This window comes from Rhincodon typus, chromosome 23 (assembly GCF_021869965.1).
Source record: "Rhincodon typus isolate 14 chromosome 23, sRhiTyp1.1, whole genome shotgun sequence".
In the NCBI taxonomy this organism is placed as follows: Eukaryota; Metazoa; Chordata; class Chondrichthyes; order Orectolobiformes; family Rhincodontidae; genus Rhincodon; species Rhincodon typus.
The window spans coordinates 9,758,055-9,777,462 of NC_063354.1; the positions used below are offsets into that span (position 1 = coordinate 9,758,055).

The window sequence follows — 19,408 nt, forward strand, 5'->3', positions numbered from 1 at the left end:
CTGGACTGACCTATCCCCTTCCTAACTCCCTACCTACACTCACCTTTCCTGGCCCCATCCCCGCCTCTTCGACCTGTTTGTTTCTTCTCCACCTATCCTCTCCTCCATCCCTCTTCTATCCGCCTCCCACTCTCTCCCTATTTATTTCAAAACCCCCTTCCCCTCCCCCTTTTCTGATGAAGGGTCTAGGCCCGAAACGTCAGCCTCTCTGCTCCTATGATGCTGCTTGGCCTGCTGTGTTCATCCAGCCTTGCACCTTGTTGTCTCTAGACCTGAAACGTCAGCTTTCCTGCTCCTCTGATGTTGCTTGGTCTGCTGTGTTCATCCAGCTCTACACCTTGTTATCTCAGATTCTCCAGCATCTGCAGCTCCTACTATCTCTGAAACAAGAGTAGGCCACTTGGCCCTTTGAATCAGCTCCATCATTCAATACAATCATGGCTGATCTGATTTTTACTTGTACATTCCTGCATATCTCCGATAATCTCAGATCCCTTTGGTGATCAAGAATCTGTCTACTGCTGCCTTAAAAATATTTAAAGATTCTGCATCTACAGTCATTTGAGGAACGGAATTGCAAAGGCCTTGCCAACAGCATTTTGGAACATTAAGTGCGTCTAATATATCCATTGAATTTCTCATGGCAGCAGAATCTTTAAAAAGAATTCCATGGAGTTTGGCAAACAAGAACACTTCTTCTGAGTCTATAGGTGAGATTTTAACTCAATCAAAATCCATTTACTTGCACAGACTTAAAATTGAGCTCTCTACTCATTTACTTTATCAAACACAGAATTTCCACATACTCTCCCCAGTTCTTTAATATCATTTCCAAATCATGATGTACTAACTTATCCTTAGTTTCTAGCTATGTCCATTCACAGTGAATTACTGAGTTATGTTTGCCACTTGCCAATGCTCAGGGATCTTTCCTGTGTCTGCTGGTTTAAAATATGTCAGTTAAAACTTCCCTGACTACTAGCTCTTAAAAAGGACCACTACTGGTCAGTTGTAAGAATATTTAATCTAGTTAGACTAACAATTACTTCATAAGACTATAAAAAATTGAATCAAGAGTAGGCTGTTGGCTCCTCAAGTCTGCTCTTCCATTTAATAGGATCATGGCTGACCTAACATTCCCCGCATGCACTTTCCCCATAACCCTTGATTCCCCTACTGTTCAAGAATCTGTCTATCTTATCCACACAATGCCAAACGTCACCTTGGTGTCTTTGGGTATCTGATCTCAGACTTCAACACATTTTCACTCTTTTCCATCTTACAGCGATACAAATTAATCTTTAACATCATTGCACTTATCCTCTAATTTCAGTGAGCAGACGTACTGCTTTAGAAATGGCCCTATTTTAAAGCTTTGTCTACAACCTACAGTGGGTGGTCTCTGTATTGCTCCTTGATTGAATGAATGGATAGTCCTTTCCTTTAGCCTACATTAGCAGTCATAGGTTGATGAATAGAGCTCTCCTCTTTCAACCCAACAAAGCAAATGAGTTGTACAGCAGGACTGTGCCCTCACAGCACTGTTGATTAGATATATTCTTCATACGGCACTGGTTGATGCAGTCTTTTCCGGTGTTGTCATAAGAAATTATGTGATATAAACACAAAAGGAAAATACTCTGGATGCTGAAAATCCAGAATAAAAAATAGAAAATGCTAGAAATACACAGCGAGTCAGGTAGCATCTAGGACAGAGAAAAAGCTAATGTTTCAGGTTGATGAACTTTCACCAGAATCTTCAGAAAGTGAGACCCACTGTGTTCCAGGGGAAAAGAAAAATCTTGCATCTAACTTGAAATAAACTTAAGCTTCTGTAGAGTTCCAAAACTGAATTCTACCATCAGTTCAAACTTTGATGTTACTAAACAGTTGAAGATAAAACTTCTACATTAATCACATTCCTTAAAGTTCATCCATGTGATCACATAATTCGAATGCAACCTGCTAAACAGTAGCATTTTGCTAAAACGATAAATTATGGATTCTGACAACATTCCAGTTGCAGTACTGAAGACCTGAGCTCCAGAACTAGCTGCACCCTTAGCCAATAACAGAAAAATCTTTCCATACCCAACAGAATGGAAAATTGCCTAGGAACAGCCTGTCAATAAAACAGAGGACAAATCCAATTTGGCCAATTTTCACTCAATTGTTCTATTCTCAATCGTCAACCAAGTGGAGGAAAGTGTCATCAACAGTGCAATTAAGTGGCACGTGATTAATGATTACCTGCTCACCAATGCTCAGTTTTGGTTCAACCAATGCCACCTGGCTCCAGATTCATTACAGCTTTGGCTTAAACATAGACAAAAGAACTGAATTCTACAGGTGAGGCAAGAGTAGCTGCCCTTGAGATGAGGCAGCAATTGATCAACTGTGGAATAAAGCCGATCAAAGGGAAAACACTTTCCATCAGCTGGAGTTGTTCCTAGCAATTCAGGATACAATTGGATACAAAATTCACTTGATGGTAGGAGACACAGGGTGGTGGTGGAGGATTTTGTTTTGTCTGGAGGCCTGTGACCAGCAATGTTCTGCAGGGATTGGTGCTGGGTATGTGGTTTGTCATTTATATAAACGATTTGGATGAGAATTCAAGAATGATGATTAGTAAGTTTGAGGATAACACCAAGATTGGTGGTACAGTTGACAGTGAAGAAGGTTATCTAAGATTACAAAGGGATCTTGATTAATTGAGCCAATGGGCTGAGGAGTGGCAGATGGAGTTTAATTTGATTAAGTGTGGGGTATTGCATTTTGGTGAAGCGAACAAGGGCAGGATTTATATAGTTTATGGTCGGGCCCAGGGTAGTGTTGTCGAACAGAGACCTAGGGGGTCACGTACATAGTTCCTTGCATCACAGGTGGACAGGGTGGTTAAGAAGGCATTTTCCACACTTGCCTTCATTGCTCAGACTTGTGAGTGGAGGAGTCGGGATATCATGTTGAGGTTGTACAGGATGTTGGTGAGGCCACTTTTGGAGTATTGTGCACAACTCTGTCATCCTGCGATAGGAAGGATATTATTAAATTGGAGAGGTTCAGAAAAGCTTTATAAGGATGTGGCCGGGACTAAAGGGTTTGAGTGATAGAAAGAGGCTGGATAGTCTGGGACTTTTTTCACTGGAGAGTAGGAAGTTGAGGGGTGACCTTATGGAGGTTTATAAAATCGTGAGGGCATAGGTAAGTGAATAGCAAAGGTCTTTTTCCTAGGGTGGGGGAGTTCAAAACTAGGGGACATATTTTTAAGGTGACAAGAGAAAAATTTAAAGGGGACCTGAGAGGCAACATTTTCACACAGAGCGTGGTCCCTATGTGGAATAAACTACCAGAGGAAGTGGTAGATGCAGGTACAGTTACAACATTTAAAAGATATTTGCATAGGTACATGAATAGGAAAGGTTTGGAGGGATAAATGCAGGCAAGTAGGACTAGAAATTTGGTCAGCATGGGTGAGTTGAACTGAACAGTCTGTTTCATGCTTTTTGACTCAATGAGTCTAGTACTCAGGTTCAGCAGGTAAAAGGGCATTATGTAAATTTGCTGCAAATCTCCCAGTAAAACATTCAAATGAGATCTGATATTGCGATGCATTGGTAGCTAATTTAACTTTTGGATTCAATTACCTAAATTGGAAAAATTAAAATATATTTACTTATAGATTCTGGCCAGTTAGCTGGTTTTTGATGCTAACAGCACAAACACAATTCCCGCACCAGCTGAGGGTACCATGGCAGACTCTCCTTTTCAATTTCTCCCCTCACCTGATGCATAGTGATCCTCAAGTTAAACCACCACGAGCCATCTCTCTCTAATGGAAGAGTACCCCAATGGTTCTCTGGGACTAAGGCAGCTTTACCTTTATCTATGTGTACTGACTGATAACATACTTATAACCGATGCAAGAACACAGCATGCTTTATTTCTGTACATCAACCAATGCTAAATTTCAAAATGAAATGGTACTTAGCAATGGGGTGGAGGAATGGGACTACCCTGCAGCTGAGTAATTTGGATCACATCTGTGGGGATCTATGACATATTTCTAGACCGCAGGCATGGTGTAAAGAATGCTCAAAGATTTAATCATTCATTATATTCTCAACATAATCACATTGAAGTTTTGTAGTTTATCTTATGAATGTTTGTGCTGAAGCCCTTTCTTCAGAATTTGGATTTATTGCACTTTATGGGTACTAATGATGTCACCTTTACTGAAGAACTACTTTCTTCTGCACTGCTTTTGTAACTATAAATGATGCTACTGTCAGGTTTAACTGAAACTCTTGTATGGATGGTTTCAGGTATGTAACTTCAGTGATACGTGATATTTCAATGCAGCTAAACTCCTAGGTGCCTGCTGGATAGTTCTTTCGTACCTTTTCCTTCAGCAAATATTTTTCTTCCAGACCATTCACATGCAAAAGGTTCTTGGCAACCCCAACACAGGGCAAATCTGTGAGGACACCTAAGTGGCAGGCCACACCAAATTCTGTTAACCAAAAATAACAGAGATAATAAATACTCATGTAATTTACATAGAATACTGTCCGTGCGTAACTAAGCATTACGTCTTTTATTTGTATGTTACTCGTCAAATATACCAAGAAACTGCATAAGCTACTGATTACATGGATATAACGCAGCAGGGAAGGTCATTCAGCCTGTGCTTGCGACTTACACAATCCATCCTATTCCCCTACCCTTTCATTCCTGCAATATTTTTCTCCTTCAAGTATTCCCTTTTGCATGCTATTATTGAATCTGCTTCCACCACTGTTTCAAGCATAATAGAACATAACAATTCACTGCATAATGCAATTCTCCTTATCTTAACTCTGCTTCTTTTGCCAATTAACTTAAATTTGTGTCTCCTGGTTAATGATCCTCTGCTCCTAGGAACAATTTAATCTTACTTATTCCATCAAACCATTTCAAGGTTTTGAACATCTCCATTAAATCTTAGCTCTCTCTGCTTCATTAACCTCACTAATCCATCCATGAAGATCGATTCACTCACCCATCCATAGCACAAACTCCTCAACACTCTCTACAAGACCTAGACATTCTACTTAAAGTGTAGTGTCTATAAATGAACACAATATTCCAGATAAGGCCGAACTATTGTTTGATAACCATTTTGCATAACTTCCTTGCTTTTGTTCCCCTTACCTCTTTATAAAGCTGGAGACCCATGAACCTTTTAAAGTGTGCTTTTTGCAACTTGGCCTGCCACCTTCAAAATTTAAGCATATCCAGGTATTCCCATTCCTAAGCTCGTATAAAATTGTTCGTATTGCATCTTCTTAGTCTTTCTATCAAAATGCATCATTTCACATTTTCTTGCATTAAACTCGAGCATCAAGTTGCAAATGTGTTAAAAACCAAGCCAGCCAAGTCAATTCATTGTCAGGTGGCTCTCATGGGGTGAACAATAACAGCAAACGGAAGATGAGTCAATTCAGGTTTATGTGCATCGATGACTTCACTGTGGACATAAACCTATGACAGGAGACTGAGTCACTGTAAACGTCTGCTCACAACCAAATTACTATTCTTATAAGAAACACAAAAAAATTCTTACTTTTACGATTAGAAATTGGCACAAAGGAAGAATCCTGGGTGCTGCATTTTTGTCAAAGAACTCTTTCATTTGAATTATAACAAACGAAAATCCATTCAAAAATTATCTTTGACCTTTTAAAAAATAAATCAATGTTATCAGTTCTGTGGAGTTCCACTATCCAACTCTGTCTTCCCAGGAACAGGTGGCTTTGAATTTGCTAGTAGATCAAACTGAAATTATAGTTTCAGAGGGAATGTCACCAGCCAACCTAACAATGCCTAACATATGTGGATATACAAAGCACATTGTTCAAAAAAACTTGAAGGTTAGAAAACAGCAACTATTCTAAAAGCAATATACATTCAATAGACTTTCCTTCTCATTCAAGCAAAGGCTGTTCCAGCAGGAAAAAGTGTTTCCCTTCACTTTTTAAAAAAAATTTGCATCATGCAAGCTTCTCCTACAAATATTCCAATTTTGAAATTATTTGCCTCTTCCTTCAAGTCTCTTTCATTCACACAGCATTTTGTGATGACAACAGAAGGCAAGTAATTATATCCTTCAACTCTGCCAATACCTTATTGAGGCAGAAGGAGATGAGAATGAGCCATAATTTCTGTGTCTTCTTGAAATGAGGAAACATTCAGCTTTCATCCTACACATTTTTTTTAATGCACAAAGAAGAAATTATTGTGTGAGGAATTACAAGGAAAAGTCGGTGTATAATCATTTTAATTCTAATTTTTAGAATTTTTTGCCAAAAATTTTGAAGAACCCCAAGGTATCTTGGAAAATCCATACAAAATATAATATAATATATAATAATATAATATAATATAAAATTTCATTGGGCAATCATAAATCTGATAGACTCAAAAACATCTACAGCAGATGGAGGCATTTCTGCCTATCGTGTTCACATGGTCAACAAAGCTATACTACGCAAATCTACTTTGATAAGTGGAATTTTGTCACCATTGAGGAAATCTTGTCAGCAGAATGTCAAGTAGGTGGCTTGACTGCACGGGCAGGTGAAGAGAAACTTATTTGAAAATTGGGGCCATACAATTCACAGCTGACAAACAGGGCAGACATCGTATTTGAAAGGGGATGGTGTGTGTTTGTGTGCAGCTGTCAGCTGTAATGCAGCACCAGCAGAGGAGGATAAAAGGATAGCTGGACAAGAATAACAGGAGCATAATGCGAGCTATTGCAGGAGATGAGACCCATTGGAATTTGCAGACCTCACCTTTATGGTACTCAGTCACCTCACTGGTGAAACATAAGATCCACCTCAAATTGTTTACCAAGCTTGCTTAGCCTCTAGCTTCTCACTTCCGCACTTTAATTAGTCTCACCCACCTGCTACTGCAACTTTTTTGTTTCTCGATTCAGTTGTGGGACGTGGGTGTCGCTGGCTGGCTGGCATTTATTGCCTGTCCCTAGTTATCCTTGAGAAGGTGGTGGTGAGCTGACTTCTTAAACCGCTACAATCCACCTGCTGTAGGTTGACCCACAATGCCATTCAGGATGGTGAGTGACTTGGAGGTGGTGGTGTTCCCACCTGCTGCCTTTGTCCTTCTAGATGGAAGTGGTCGTGGGTTTGGAAGGTGCTGTCTGAGGATCTTCGGTGAATTTCTGCAGTGCATCTTGTAGATAGTACACACTGCTGTTACTGAGCGCCGGTAGTGGAGTGGATGCTTGTGAATGTAGTGCCAATCAAGCAGGCTGCTTTGTCCTGGATGGTGTTGAGCTTCTTGAGTGTTGTTGGGGCTGCACTCATCCAGGCAAGTGGGAAGTATTCCATCACGATCCTGACTTGTGCCTTGTAGATGGTGGACAGGCTTTTAGGAGTCAGGAGATGAGTTACTCGCTGCAGTATTCTTAGCTTCTGACCTGCTCTTGTAGCCACTGTATTTATGTGGTGAGTCCAGTTGAGTTTCTGGTCAATGACATCCCCCAGGATGTTGATAGTGGGGTATTCAGTGATGGTAACACCATTGAATGTCAAGGTGCAGTGGTTAGATTCTCTCTTATTGGTGATGGTCATAGCCTGGCATTTGTGTGGCACGTATGTCACTTGCCACATTCAACCCAAGCCTGGATATTGACCAGATCTTACTGCATTTGCTACCTGTAATAGTTGTAAACATCAGCCAATGCTGACCTGTGACTGAGTTCCCAATCTTCTTACAGATGGTGACGCCCTGAGACTTCATTCTTCACTGGCACATCAGGAAATAAAAGGAAAACTCAGGAAAATGTGAATGACCTTTAACTGCCCTTTGAAATGGTCTAGCAAGCCACTGATATGTGACCATCAAACCATAACAAAGTCTAAACAAAGGAATGAAACAGGGCAGACCACTGAGCATCAACTGAGACACCTGAATGACAATGGCAAATCCAGCCAGGCGGACCCTGCAAAGTCCTTGTTTTCAACATCTGACGGCTTGTGCCAAAACTGGGAGTGCTGTGCCACAGACTAGTCAACCAACACCCTAACATAGTCAATCGCACAGAACCTCACCTTAAAGACAGTGCCCCATCCCTGGGTATATACAGAAACATAGAAAATAGGAGCAGCAGTAGGCCACTCACCCTTCAAGCCTGTTCCTCCATTCAGTATGATCATGCCTGATCATTCCATTCTGCATCCTTTTCCCAGTTTTTTTTTTCCCATGTACCTTGATCCATTTATCCCCCTAAGAACTATATCCTGTCCTACTATTACAACTGACCCATTAGAGGACAAGGAAACTTCCTTCTGATTCCCATTAACCATACCCACAATCAATTTTGGTCATCGATGTAACGGAGGAAGAGGTGGGGGATAGTGCCAGTGTACTGCGGAAGACCTGCCTAGTCTTATTTACCTTATGCCAATTTGTACGTGGCTCATATAATAATCCTGAGATTATAACTTTAGTGGCTCTGCTTTTAGATCTAGCCCTGAACTGCTTGTAATCCTTCAGCAAAATCTCTTTTCTAGTCTTGCCTATGCCCATTAGTGTCCATTTGGACCATGGCACCTGGATCCTTCTCCTCCCAGTCCAAGCTCCTCTTCAGCCAAGAAGCAATGTCTTTAACTTTGGCATCAGACAGGCAACACAACCTTCAGGACTCTGTCTGTTGCACAGAACAGTATATACTCCTCCAACTATATTATTCCCTGTTACTACTACATTCCTTGTCTCCCCACTTGAATAGCACTCTGTACCACGATGCTTTAATCAGTTCACTCATCCTCCCTGCAGTCTGTGCTCCAGTCAATACGGCAAGCAAGAACCTGATACCTACTGGACAAAGATAATGGTTGAGGCTCCTCCAAATCTAAATTCTAATCCCATTATCTACCTCACTTGCAGTCATACCTTCCTTTCCCTGACCACAGACCAAATTTGATGTAATTAATCTAAGAGGTCAAATTGACTTATGAAACACAGAGTCCAGTTAATGTGTCACAGTGTTCACAACTTAGAAATCATAGACTCCCTTCAATGCAGATAGAGGCCATTCAGCCCATTGAGTCTGCACTGTCCTTCCGAAGAGCATCCCCCACCCTATCCCTCTAACCCTGCATTAACGCTAGCTAACCCATCTAGCCTGTACAACCCTGGACACTACAGGACAATCTACCATGGTCAATTCACTTAACCTGCATATATTTGGACTGTGGGAGGAAACACATGCAGACACAGGGAGAATGTGCAAACTCCACACAGACAGTCACCCAAGGCTTGAATCGAACCTGGGTACCTGGAACTGTGAGGCAGCAGTGTTAACTACTGAGCCACAGTGCCGCACTGACTTGGACTCCAGCTCATCAACTCTGAGCGGTCTCTCCAGACACCTCTATTCTCTAATAATTAATAAAAATATATGTTAAATAGTATAAATATGTACTTATCTACATTCTTCAGCTGTAACATCATTTGATTTAAACCACTTGACGAACCAAAAGAGACACCTACAAATCACCTACTGGCTCTCCTGTGATGTCAAACTTTCGGCTAGACAGGTAGAGACAGAGTTTAAGAGGCTCTCTGCCATCAGTTTTTATCTCCCATCACTACTGCCCTTCTACCACAAGTCTTTTCCAACAGATGTTTCACAGTGATATTGACTTGCTGCACACACCTCCCCTAGTCTGTTTCACAGAGATACTGACCTATGGCACCCATCTCCCAGTCTGCTTCACAGTGATACTGACCTACTGCACACTCCTCCCAGTCTGTTTCACACCGATGCTAATGTGCTGCACACTCCTCCCAATCTGTTTCACACCGATGCTAACGTGCTGCACACTCCTCCCAGCCTGTTTCTCACCGATGCTGACAGGCTGCACATACCTCCCAGACTGCTTCAGTGATGTTGACCTGCTGCACACTCCTCCCAGTCTGTTTCACAGCAATGCTGACCTGCTGCACACACCTCCTCAGTCTGTTTCACAGCAATGCTAACGTGCTGCACACACCTCCCAGTCTGCTTCACAGTGTTGCAGACCTGCTGCACACATCTCCCAGTCTGCTTCACAGTGATACTGACCTGCTGCACACTCTTTCCAGTCTGCTTCACAGTGATACTGACCTGCTGCACACTCTTTCCAGTCTGCTTCACAGTGATACTGACCTGCTGCACACACCTACCCAGTCTGCTTCACAGCAATGCTAACTTGCTGCACACACCTCCCCAGTCTGCTTCACAGCGATGCTGAGCTGCTGCACTCACTTCCCAATCTGCTTCACAATGATACTGACCTGCTGCACACACGTCCCAGTCTGTTTCACAGCAATGCTGACCTGCTGCACACACCTCCCAGTCTGTTTCCCAGTCTTACTGAGCTGCTGCATCCACCTTTCAGTCTGCTTCACAGTGATGCTGACCTGCTGCACCCACCTCCCAGTCTGCTTCACAGCAATGCTAACCTGCTGCACATTCCTCCCAGTCTGTTTCACAGTGATACTAACCTGCTGCACACTCCTCCCAGTATGCTCCACCTTGTTATTGACCTGCCGCACACACCTCCCGGTCTGCTTCACCTTGTTATTGACTTGCTGCACACTCCTCCCAGTCCAATGTATAAACTACTCCCCCCAGCTTGTGGGCTCCTTAACAGGCTCAGTTGCCTGCTAACTGCTGACAAGCACAGTCTCCATCTTGCAGATCAACCGCCTCTTGAAATTCTGACATAAGAATTGGTAAGACAGCTTTAGGGAGTGAAAATATGTATATTTTTTAAGGACTTATCTTCAGACTTTCTCAAAGGCTATTTTAGCTTTTGGAGGCTAACTTTTCATTCTCATTAACTTATTTATTAGGTGATGCAGTCACATAGTAAGTTTTGTTTTTGTGTTCACATATGGATTATTCAGACTCACACAGAAACTGAATTGGAAGAATGCATCAATATCATCAGTAATAATTCTCCATTAAATATAAAGCCACAACACACATGAAAGGCATTAGTTTCCTGGATATCACAGTATTTAAATTGGTACAAAACAACAAGCATAAGTCAGCAATAACAGTTTCAAGATCACTTGACATATGTTTCTACATACAAAAAACCATCACCCCTAAGCATGCCTTCGACACATTGGTGAGGTCACGGCTAATGTGTTTCCTTCACATTTGCACAAAGCTGGAACATTTTAACCAGGCAGTTACTACCCTTTTAACTGGATCTTAGATTTCAATCTCAGATTTGAATTTAGCAATTACTATAGTTTTCATTACTGTAGGATTCAAACACTTTTTGTTAAGTATAATGGCTCCTGAATCTAGTAGCCTTAAACTGGAAATTCCACCTTGATTTGCAAGGAATTAATTACTTTAGTGACTTAAAGTTTTCTTGGATCCCAGTTAGCTGAGTATTCATTTGTTGACATATTTAATACTGTTTCTCTCCAACTCTTCCTCTCTTCTTGTAGCCTCTTTCTCCCCCACACCCATTTTGCAGCTGCCACCTTGGCTAAAGGCAAACCCTAAGGTCTGCCTTGGTTAAAGATGCACCTCCACACCCCTGAGCCCTGCCTTGATTGAAGATGGTGCATGAGCCAGGACTCAGCTCAAGCCAGTTCCTGGCAAATACTGCGTTACTATCACTTACTTTCGGAACTGTTGGTTGCTTCTCCATTTACAGGTTGCTTTTCTCCCACGTTGATTGCTAGCAAGCATGGGAGAGAACTGGCCTGAGATTGGAAGAGCAGCACCTCACCATTTCCATCCATTCTATTTATGAGAACAATATTTCTCTGATTGGTTAATCCTGAGAGTGGATTTTCCCTGGTGATTTGGGGCTTTTGGGGGTGAATTCACCCACAGCACCCATGTATTTTGTGTGTTGGAGACCTCACGTTAATTTTAAGGGTACAAAGTCAGCTACCACAAGTTAAATTTCTCTCAAGTATGTCTACTTATAGATAAAAATACATTTGATGAAATGTTTAATAAAATATTTTTGGGTTCCTGAGATGAATCTCTGTAATAATGTTTCCACATGCTCTGAGTAGCTAACTCTTCTTCTTTCAATTTTTACCTTCAAGTCTTTTGCAATTTTCTTCATCCTCACTAATTGTTGGTTGGTTATTTTCTGCTTTGCAGTTCATTATTCTTATTGTGTAAATCCTTTTAATTTGCTCTCCGATTATGTTTATTAAAAAAGTTTACTGCTTCACGAACATTCAACTGACAGTTTCTCTTGCACCTCATTATCTTTAAAAGTGGCAACAAAGCTCATTCTAAGCCTATCCGCAGTCAATGCTCATCAGCCCTAATTCCCACTAGTTTCCAACTGGAGTGCTAGGGACCAATTCTATCATTCAACAGTAAATCAACGGTTCCCCATCATAATTCCTTAAAGAAGTGGAACTACAACAACTAGCATGCAACATTAATGTGTGTTATTTTTTAAAAAAGTTAACGTGCAATGATCTATTTTGGAGCTGCCTTGCTGTTCCCTCTGTAGAGGAAGTAGAGCCACACAACTGGCTCATGAAAGATTAATGTGCAAGTGAGGTCATCCTCTGTACAACAAGAACTGACTCCTCCCACTTTTCCCACCCTCCTACTGTCGAGCTCAAAATCAGTCAAGGAAACATCATCTGTATCTGACTGAAAGCCACATGGATGTGCTGCTGCAAAGCACAGTACATATTATGGGATCTCAGAGGAAAACTGCTGTAAACAAAACTGGACTGCAGGTTCTGCAGTATCAGTAAATGAGATTATGGGAGATCTCCTCATTACCGCTCTGAAATAAGCACTGATTAAAGGGACTGAAACAAATTGATGATTCCCAGCATGCAGTGACTAATGGAAGCATATTGGCAAGCTTGGTAGTATTAGTTTTTAAATTAATAGGATAACACTTCATATTTTACAGACACAGTACGTGAACGTGACATTCACACAGGCTCCAACATGTTCATATTTGAAAGAAATTTAATTGTTACTGTGAAAAGAACTTTAGAGATGAAATTTGTTTAAAACTTTCATAATAATGGTTGAAACCTTAAACTGGTAGGGTTAATATTTAGATGGATGAACATAAAGAAATCAACATAGTACAAATAATGTGTAAATAACCACTACATGTTGATTTAAAAAGTGGGCTGCTTACCTCGGTGATGCAAAATTCCATTTCCATCTGCAAAAATAACCTGCATATTGATAAATAATGTTAATGAAATAGATTGACATAGCACTGCTGCAAGGGGTAAGCTTGAGATAAGATAATTTTAAAATATACTTGATTTGTGAGCTTCAATATGTTTAACTAGAATTAATGTTGCACATTTAAGCTCCTTACTAAACAGTTCATTACAGTGTTTGGATCAAATTCTTTTACAAAAGAACACCTATTATTTGTCATAATTTGATTACATGAAAATTTCAAGCCTTGTAACAATGTATTGTAATATATGCAATAGTAATGATTTTTCCTGTGATACATACTGTGAAAAATGTGGTAATTTGCAGGCGTTCTCTCAGGGTTCAGCAGACTGTCAGGTCATATGTCATACAATCAATAATAGTCTTCTGTCACTTGCCATTACTTTCATCTTCAAACGGCATCATAAAACATCCATATCAAACAAATAGACTGTTGGATGACCCCACATTACCCAGAAAATGAATTCCAACCTAAAAAATGTCACTATCTTGCACATTTATTATAAATAATAACATATACCTCTAGGTGACTTTAAGGCACAAATCTAATTTCAGACTTCAAATGACATTCATAAACTACTCAAGCTTTCATGGCATTAACCCTTCAAATTCCTTACTGTCTCTGGATTCATCTTTGGTAAATGTTGATCACATCAGAGCTCCACTGGAGCTGTTTTTTCTTCCGTTTGCTTAAAAGTAACCGTACTATTCATTGAGAAGGATTCTTATTTCATCTAACGAGTCCAAGTCTCTTTCCAGGCTGTAAGTTAACACACTGGAGCCCTTTGTCAGAAAGGCCTGGATGCATAGATTAACTAAAAACCATTCTAAAAAATAGCCAGGTGCCATTACTATTGCCATAGAGGGCGCTGAAAAAAACTATGCTACTAAAATGTAGCACAACAGTTAACACATTTATGAGCAGGAATTTGTGCTGGGGAACTGTGCAAACCCAATTCCTAATTACTAAGCAAACTGACTTTTGGAAGGAATAGGTTCCTGAAATTGACAAGAGAAAAATGATATTTTCCTGAACAACTTTTGAATTCCATGTAGAAAAGAAGGATTTGTGGTTATTTTAAATGGTTAATCACTTACAGATCACTAAAGCGAAATAATTCAATTTGGTTATTTTTGTTTTGAAAATTCTTATCTTGATTACCGTGTTGACTACATCACAATACATGTCACATCTTAAAAATCACATGACACAGTTTCACTATCCTGGATATTGTGCTAATGAAATCTAATGCAATTTATTCAAAAATATTCACTCATTTGTAAGAATGCTCTTGTATTTTTACCTGAGGGAGAAGACTGGGGTCCTTGAGTTGTAGTCTTTTCAAAGCTTCTTCCAGGAAAGGTGTCTCCCGAAATGCCAGAAAGCCTGGGATGTAAGGAGTAGTTAGGCAAACCATCCAGCATTCCTCATAGACAACCTGAGCACAGTAAAAACAAAGAAAAATGGAAATAATAATGATGACAAACAATGTATGAATCCATGTAATTCTTAGTGCATTTTAATTTCAAAAGGTATATACTGTCACATTATTCTTAAGGTAGACCATTTGAAAATGTGGACAGCAGAAAATCTGTTGTAAATATGAGCAGCTGAACAGCCATCTCTGTTAGTGCCTGTGATTACTTGCAGCTTTCAAATTACTGGCATCTTTTGTTTTTTTCCATTTCCATTTAAAAATTAGTTCTCTTCTGCGCCAAGCAGCAACACTACAAGAAAAGCACCGCACACTCTCTTTTTATTCATTCAGGGGATGTGGGCCTTGTTGGGCCAGCATTAATTACCCATCCCTAATTGTCCTTGAGACGGTGATACTGAACTGCCTTCTTGAACTGCTGCAGTCCATTTTTAGTGTAGAACACCCACAATGCTGTTTGGGAGGAATTTCCAGGAATTTGACCCAGTTAACAGTGAAAGAATGTTGAATGTTGATACATTTCCAAGTCAAGATGGTGAGTGGCTTGAAGAGGAGATTGCACGTGGTGGCACTCCCTTACATCTGCTGGCCTTGTCCTTCTAGATGGCAGTGATCATATGTTTGGAAAGGGCTGTTTAAGGAGCCTTGGCATCTTGTAGATAGTACACACTGTTGCTACTGTGTGTTAGTGTCAATCAAGCATGCTGCTTTGTCCTGAATGATGTTAAACTTCTCGAGTGTTTGTTATGTACTCAGACAGGCATATGGGGAGTATACCATCATGCAGATGGGTAAACAGGCATTGGGAGTCAGGAAGCGAGTTATTCGCTGCTCGATTCTTTGCCTTTGGCCTGTTCTTGTAGCCACCACTGTATTTATATGACTCGTTCAGTTCAATTTCTGGTCAACGTTTATTCACAGGATGCCTGGTAAGCTATAAAGGGGAGATATAACTGTACATAATGCATTTGAGTTGTTCTGGATATGGCATCTCATGCTGGAGTTTCAGAGTTTCATTCCCATAGGAAGTTGGCACCTTTTAATAATGTATGAATGTGATAGTTTGAAAAATAAAACTTTTTTCTGTGGTTTGATGAAATCTTTAAAACTCATTCTTAAGAGTTTACCTTGTTAAGAAATGGAACAACAAACATTTGAAATCTGAAATAAGAACAGAAGCAACTGGAATTATGCAACAGACCATTCAGCATCTATAAAGGGAAAGATTATCAAGCTTGGGTATGAATCTTTAGTTAATCATCAATACCTGTCTTTTCTCTTCAAAGATGTTAATTGCTTGTGTTTTTGCGTTTATAAACAATCAATGATTAAAAAGCTACAAAGTGGTGACTTTGCTGGAGAAGTGGTAGAAATATTTAGTGAAAGCTTACTTAGAACCTGCTCTGAATTTGACTAATGATTAGTATGAATAATCTGCTGACTGAAATATTTACTGTTGACTGATCTCTATCAGTGAGATCAGTGTCCACTTTAGAATTACTGCAGCTGAATCAGTGACTGAAATTGTAATGGTAGTTTCTATGGAGATGGGTTAAAGAAACACTAAAAGTATATGAATCGTTCAACATTTGTATATTTGGAACCATCTGCTACTGGGTAAGATGATTAGATGGACTAGATGAAGATTTAAAAATTTCAAAGTATAGCAATAAGCAACAAAAGTAAAAATAAATGTTTCAAGTTACTGTATTACGATATGATCCTACTGATATTAGGACATGTTGCAAGTGTTGACTACTGATTTCTAAGATACAGTGCAAAATTGTCCTGATTATTCAACAATATGCAGGGATAGTAATTAGTAATTATTGTCAGTAGACAACTGTATTGCAGGCTCAGTTTATATCCAAATCTTTGAATTATTTTCTTTGCCACGAAACAACATATTTATTTTTTAATACTTTTTTTCAAAACTGCTGCCTGTATATGCATCACTTTTTAAAGCTAGTTCATTTTTATCCATGTGATTTTCTACTTAAGATCAAGAATGTGAAGCATTCACATACATTTCACTTCGAGATCATCAACCTCATATCTGAGATCTCCAAGAAATTCCATCCTCCACTCTTTAAGCCACAGCTACTGAAATGTTCATTTAGGACTAAAATAATCTTTTGACCATTCAAGCATCTTAGATTGCTGCCACGACAGACTGTTTGTATGTGCTGGTGCAGAATCAGGGCATGACAATTTTGAAATGATGGCCTTTGCATGACTAAGCCAGAACTGTTCCGTGACTGTTTAGTTGGAACTGATCATACAGATGTGCCTTATGAAAAATGTTTCCACTCTCTAGATATTGCAAATACTCCACCTTATGATCCTAGATAAAACATCCACCATCTTCTTAACTGTGAAAGCTGCAAAGCTCTTTAACTGTACAATGCTACATTTCCTTTAATTAAGAATGAGGCATTGAAATGTGTCTTTTTCAGCTCAGGGCCATTGTTCCTCAGGTTGGCATACTGTGTAGACTGCCTTTCTTATTGCTTCATGTGCAATTTGAGCGGTCTCCGTCCTATATCCCGTGGCGCTATCCGAATCTCATTATTTTCTACCATCTTCAATACCTGCCTCAAAACTATGATCTTTGTTCTCGACTTTACTAAGTTCCCCTAAATCTTTTCCTCTCATCTCACCATCTGTTTCCTACATTATTGTTAGAGGTACTATATAAATGCACGTTTCTGTTGTACATTATTTTGTTTTACCAAAATGAAGCGGATTGTTCTTTGCACATTTCTAGTGTCACTTATTAATTGTATATAGCAATCACCAACAGATGTTTCAAGTATCTGATTTTACCTTAAGATCTGGATAATTGAGAACTACTAATGAGGCACAAGCGTTGACTTCATCTCCCTTGATGTAAGATAAATCCACACCACCAATGCGTTCTAAACCTTCAAAAACTTCATTACTCTGCCAGTCCTCAGTGTCGTGGTCAATCATTTGCTCTTTCAACTCCATCTGCTGCCTGTTTGAAGGAAGTCAAGGTCAGTATTTAAGCATTGCAGCAAACCATAAATAATCCATGATAACAAATTCAATGAAGCATTAAAAGATGGATGTCGAAGCTTGCTAAAACTGGCAAACCAATGCTGCCATTTGTCAATACAGGCCAATGCAGAGGTGCTTGGTCTCTGTTCCATGTGTGCCATTGTGGATTCTTTTAATCAGAGTTGGATATGCAGAGGGACAAATTTTCATAATGCAAGCTTTTCAGTCCCTTTTCTTCGGCGCACGCAGTCCTTCCTCACACAATGGAGTAGTAAAGGCTTGGAAAAGTACCACTGCGCAGCATTCATTGAATTCGGCTGAGCAACTGTCCCAAGTGCATGTTGAAGTTGAAAGAAAAGAAATGGTACAGCTGAGATCTATAAATTCATGCAAGTATACACATACTTCTTCAATAGGAAAGTGCTGTTATATTTCACCTTTTTTTTGCAAGATGGAGACATTATTTCCTATTTTTTCAGGCACACTTCAGTAAATTGGAACACTGCAGAATAAGAGTGACATTCAAGAACAGCAAACGTTATGGAGTAGCAAAAATGGGATGAATGCAACTAGAACCATACTCTAAGGATTTGTGCTGAGAATTCAATTGTTAAATTATTTAGATGACAGGATGGGAAAGTAAGGATCTAAAATAGTAAACGGTTAAATGATAAGCCTTAGTCTTCCAGTTAAGGTACTGCAGTTAACAGATAAAGAAAACAACCTTCTGGCATTATAATACCAAATTGAGAAATTGCCGCATTACTACTATCACGTAGGTTATTGTGATTTTGCAAAATTGCTTACACAGTAGGGAGTACACCTCACTTACATTTTGCAGATGATTTACACTTCAGAATCCTCATATCTGGCAGGTTACTGCCTACTATGGACATTTGATTTCCGGTTTCTGGAGAATCCAAGGTTGATTCTCTTACCAAGGGAATTAAACTTCATCCACCTCACAATCATCTACTAGAGTAATCTAGACAAGCAACAATTAAGAGAATCAGACTTTGCATATATCCACTATTATTACACATGTTTCCACTCCTCACCTCCCCACTCCCACCCTGGTTTTCCTATATCCATCATCAACGTCCATTACTGGCAACATCCAATGAGAACGGTTGCTAGGCATCTCAACCCAAACACACGAAAATGCTCATGACATAGACGTCAAACCTTTTAAAGCCAAAGTTAGGACTGGTTTGTTGGAATGAAACCCACATCATCCAACTGAAAGCTTGATTTGCTACTTTTGCACCTCTGGATCAATCTAACGTCGGAGCTTAAAGCAATATATTAATATTTTACTGCTAAAAAAACACATCTTTTAAGGCTTAATCTATATAACTTTAATAGTTTAAACAGATACCTTTTTACACGATATTTATCTTCCTAATAGGAAGCCACATATTCAAGTTTGTCAGTGACACAAAAAGAGGTAACACTGTAAAATAACATGGATGAAATCATAAATTTATATTGAAATATTAATAGTTTATGAATGTGGCATGTGGATTTCAAAACTGTCTAGGCATCGAGAGGTGAACCTAAAAAGAAGAGTATTTCCTATTTTAAAAAAAACATGGCTTGTGGATGTGAGATAGCAGGAACTGCAGATGCTGGAGAATCCGAGACAACAAGGTGCAGAGCTGGATGAACGCAGCAGGCCAAGCAGCAT

General features: G+C 39.7%; 1 protein-coding gene across 7 annotated transcripts in view; it reads right to left on the minus strand.

The window, feature by feature from the left end:
* LOC109914772 (endonuclease V) overlaps positions 1-19,408 on the minus strand; it is a 101,070-nt gene that overhangs the window by 77,431 nt on the left and 4,231 nt on the right. For all 7 annotated transcript variants that reach the window (XM_048610663.1, XM_048610664.1, XM_048610660.1 and 4 more), the window contains exons 2-5: positions 17,527-17,698; positions 14,569-14,703; positions 13,212-13,251; positions 4,401-4,513 (exon numbers count right to left, since the gene is read on the minus strand). In XM_048610663.1, coding sequence (XP_048466620.1) covers positions 4,401-4,513; positions 13,212-13,251; positions 14,569-14,703; positions 17,527-17,698 — 460 coding nt within the window. The remainder of the gene's footprint in view (positions 1-4,400; positions 4,514-13,211; positions 13,252-14,568; positions 14,704-17,526; positions 17,699-19,408) is intronic.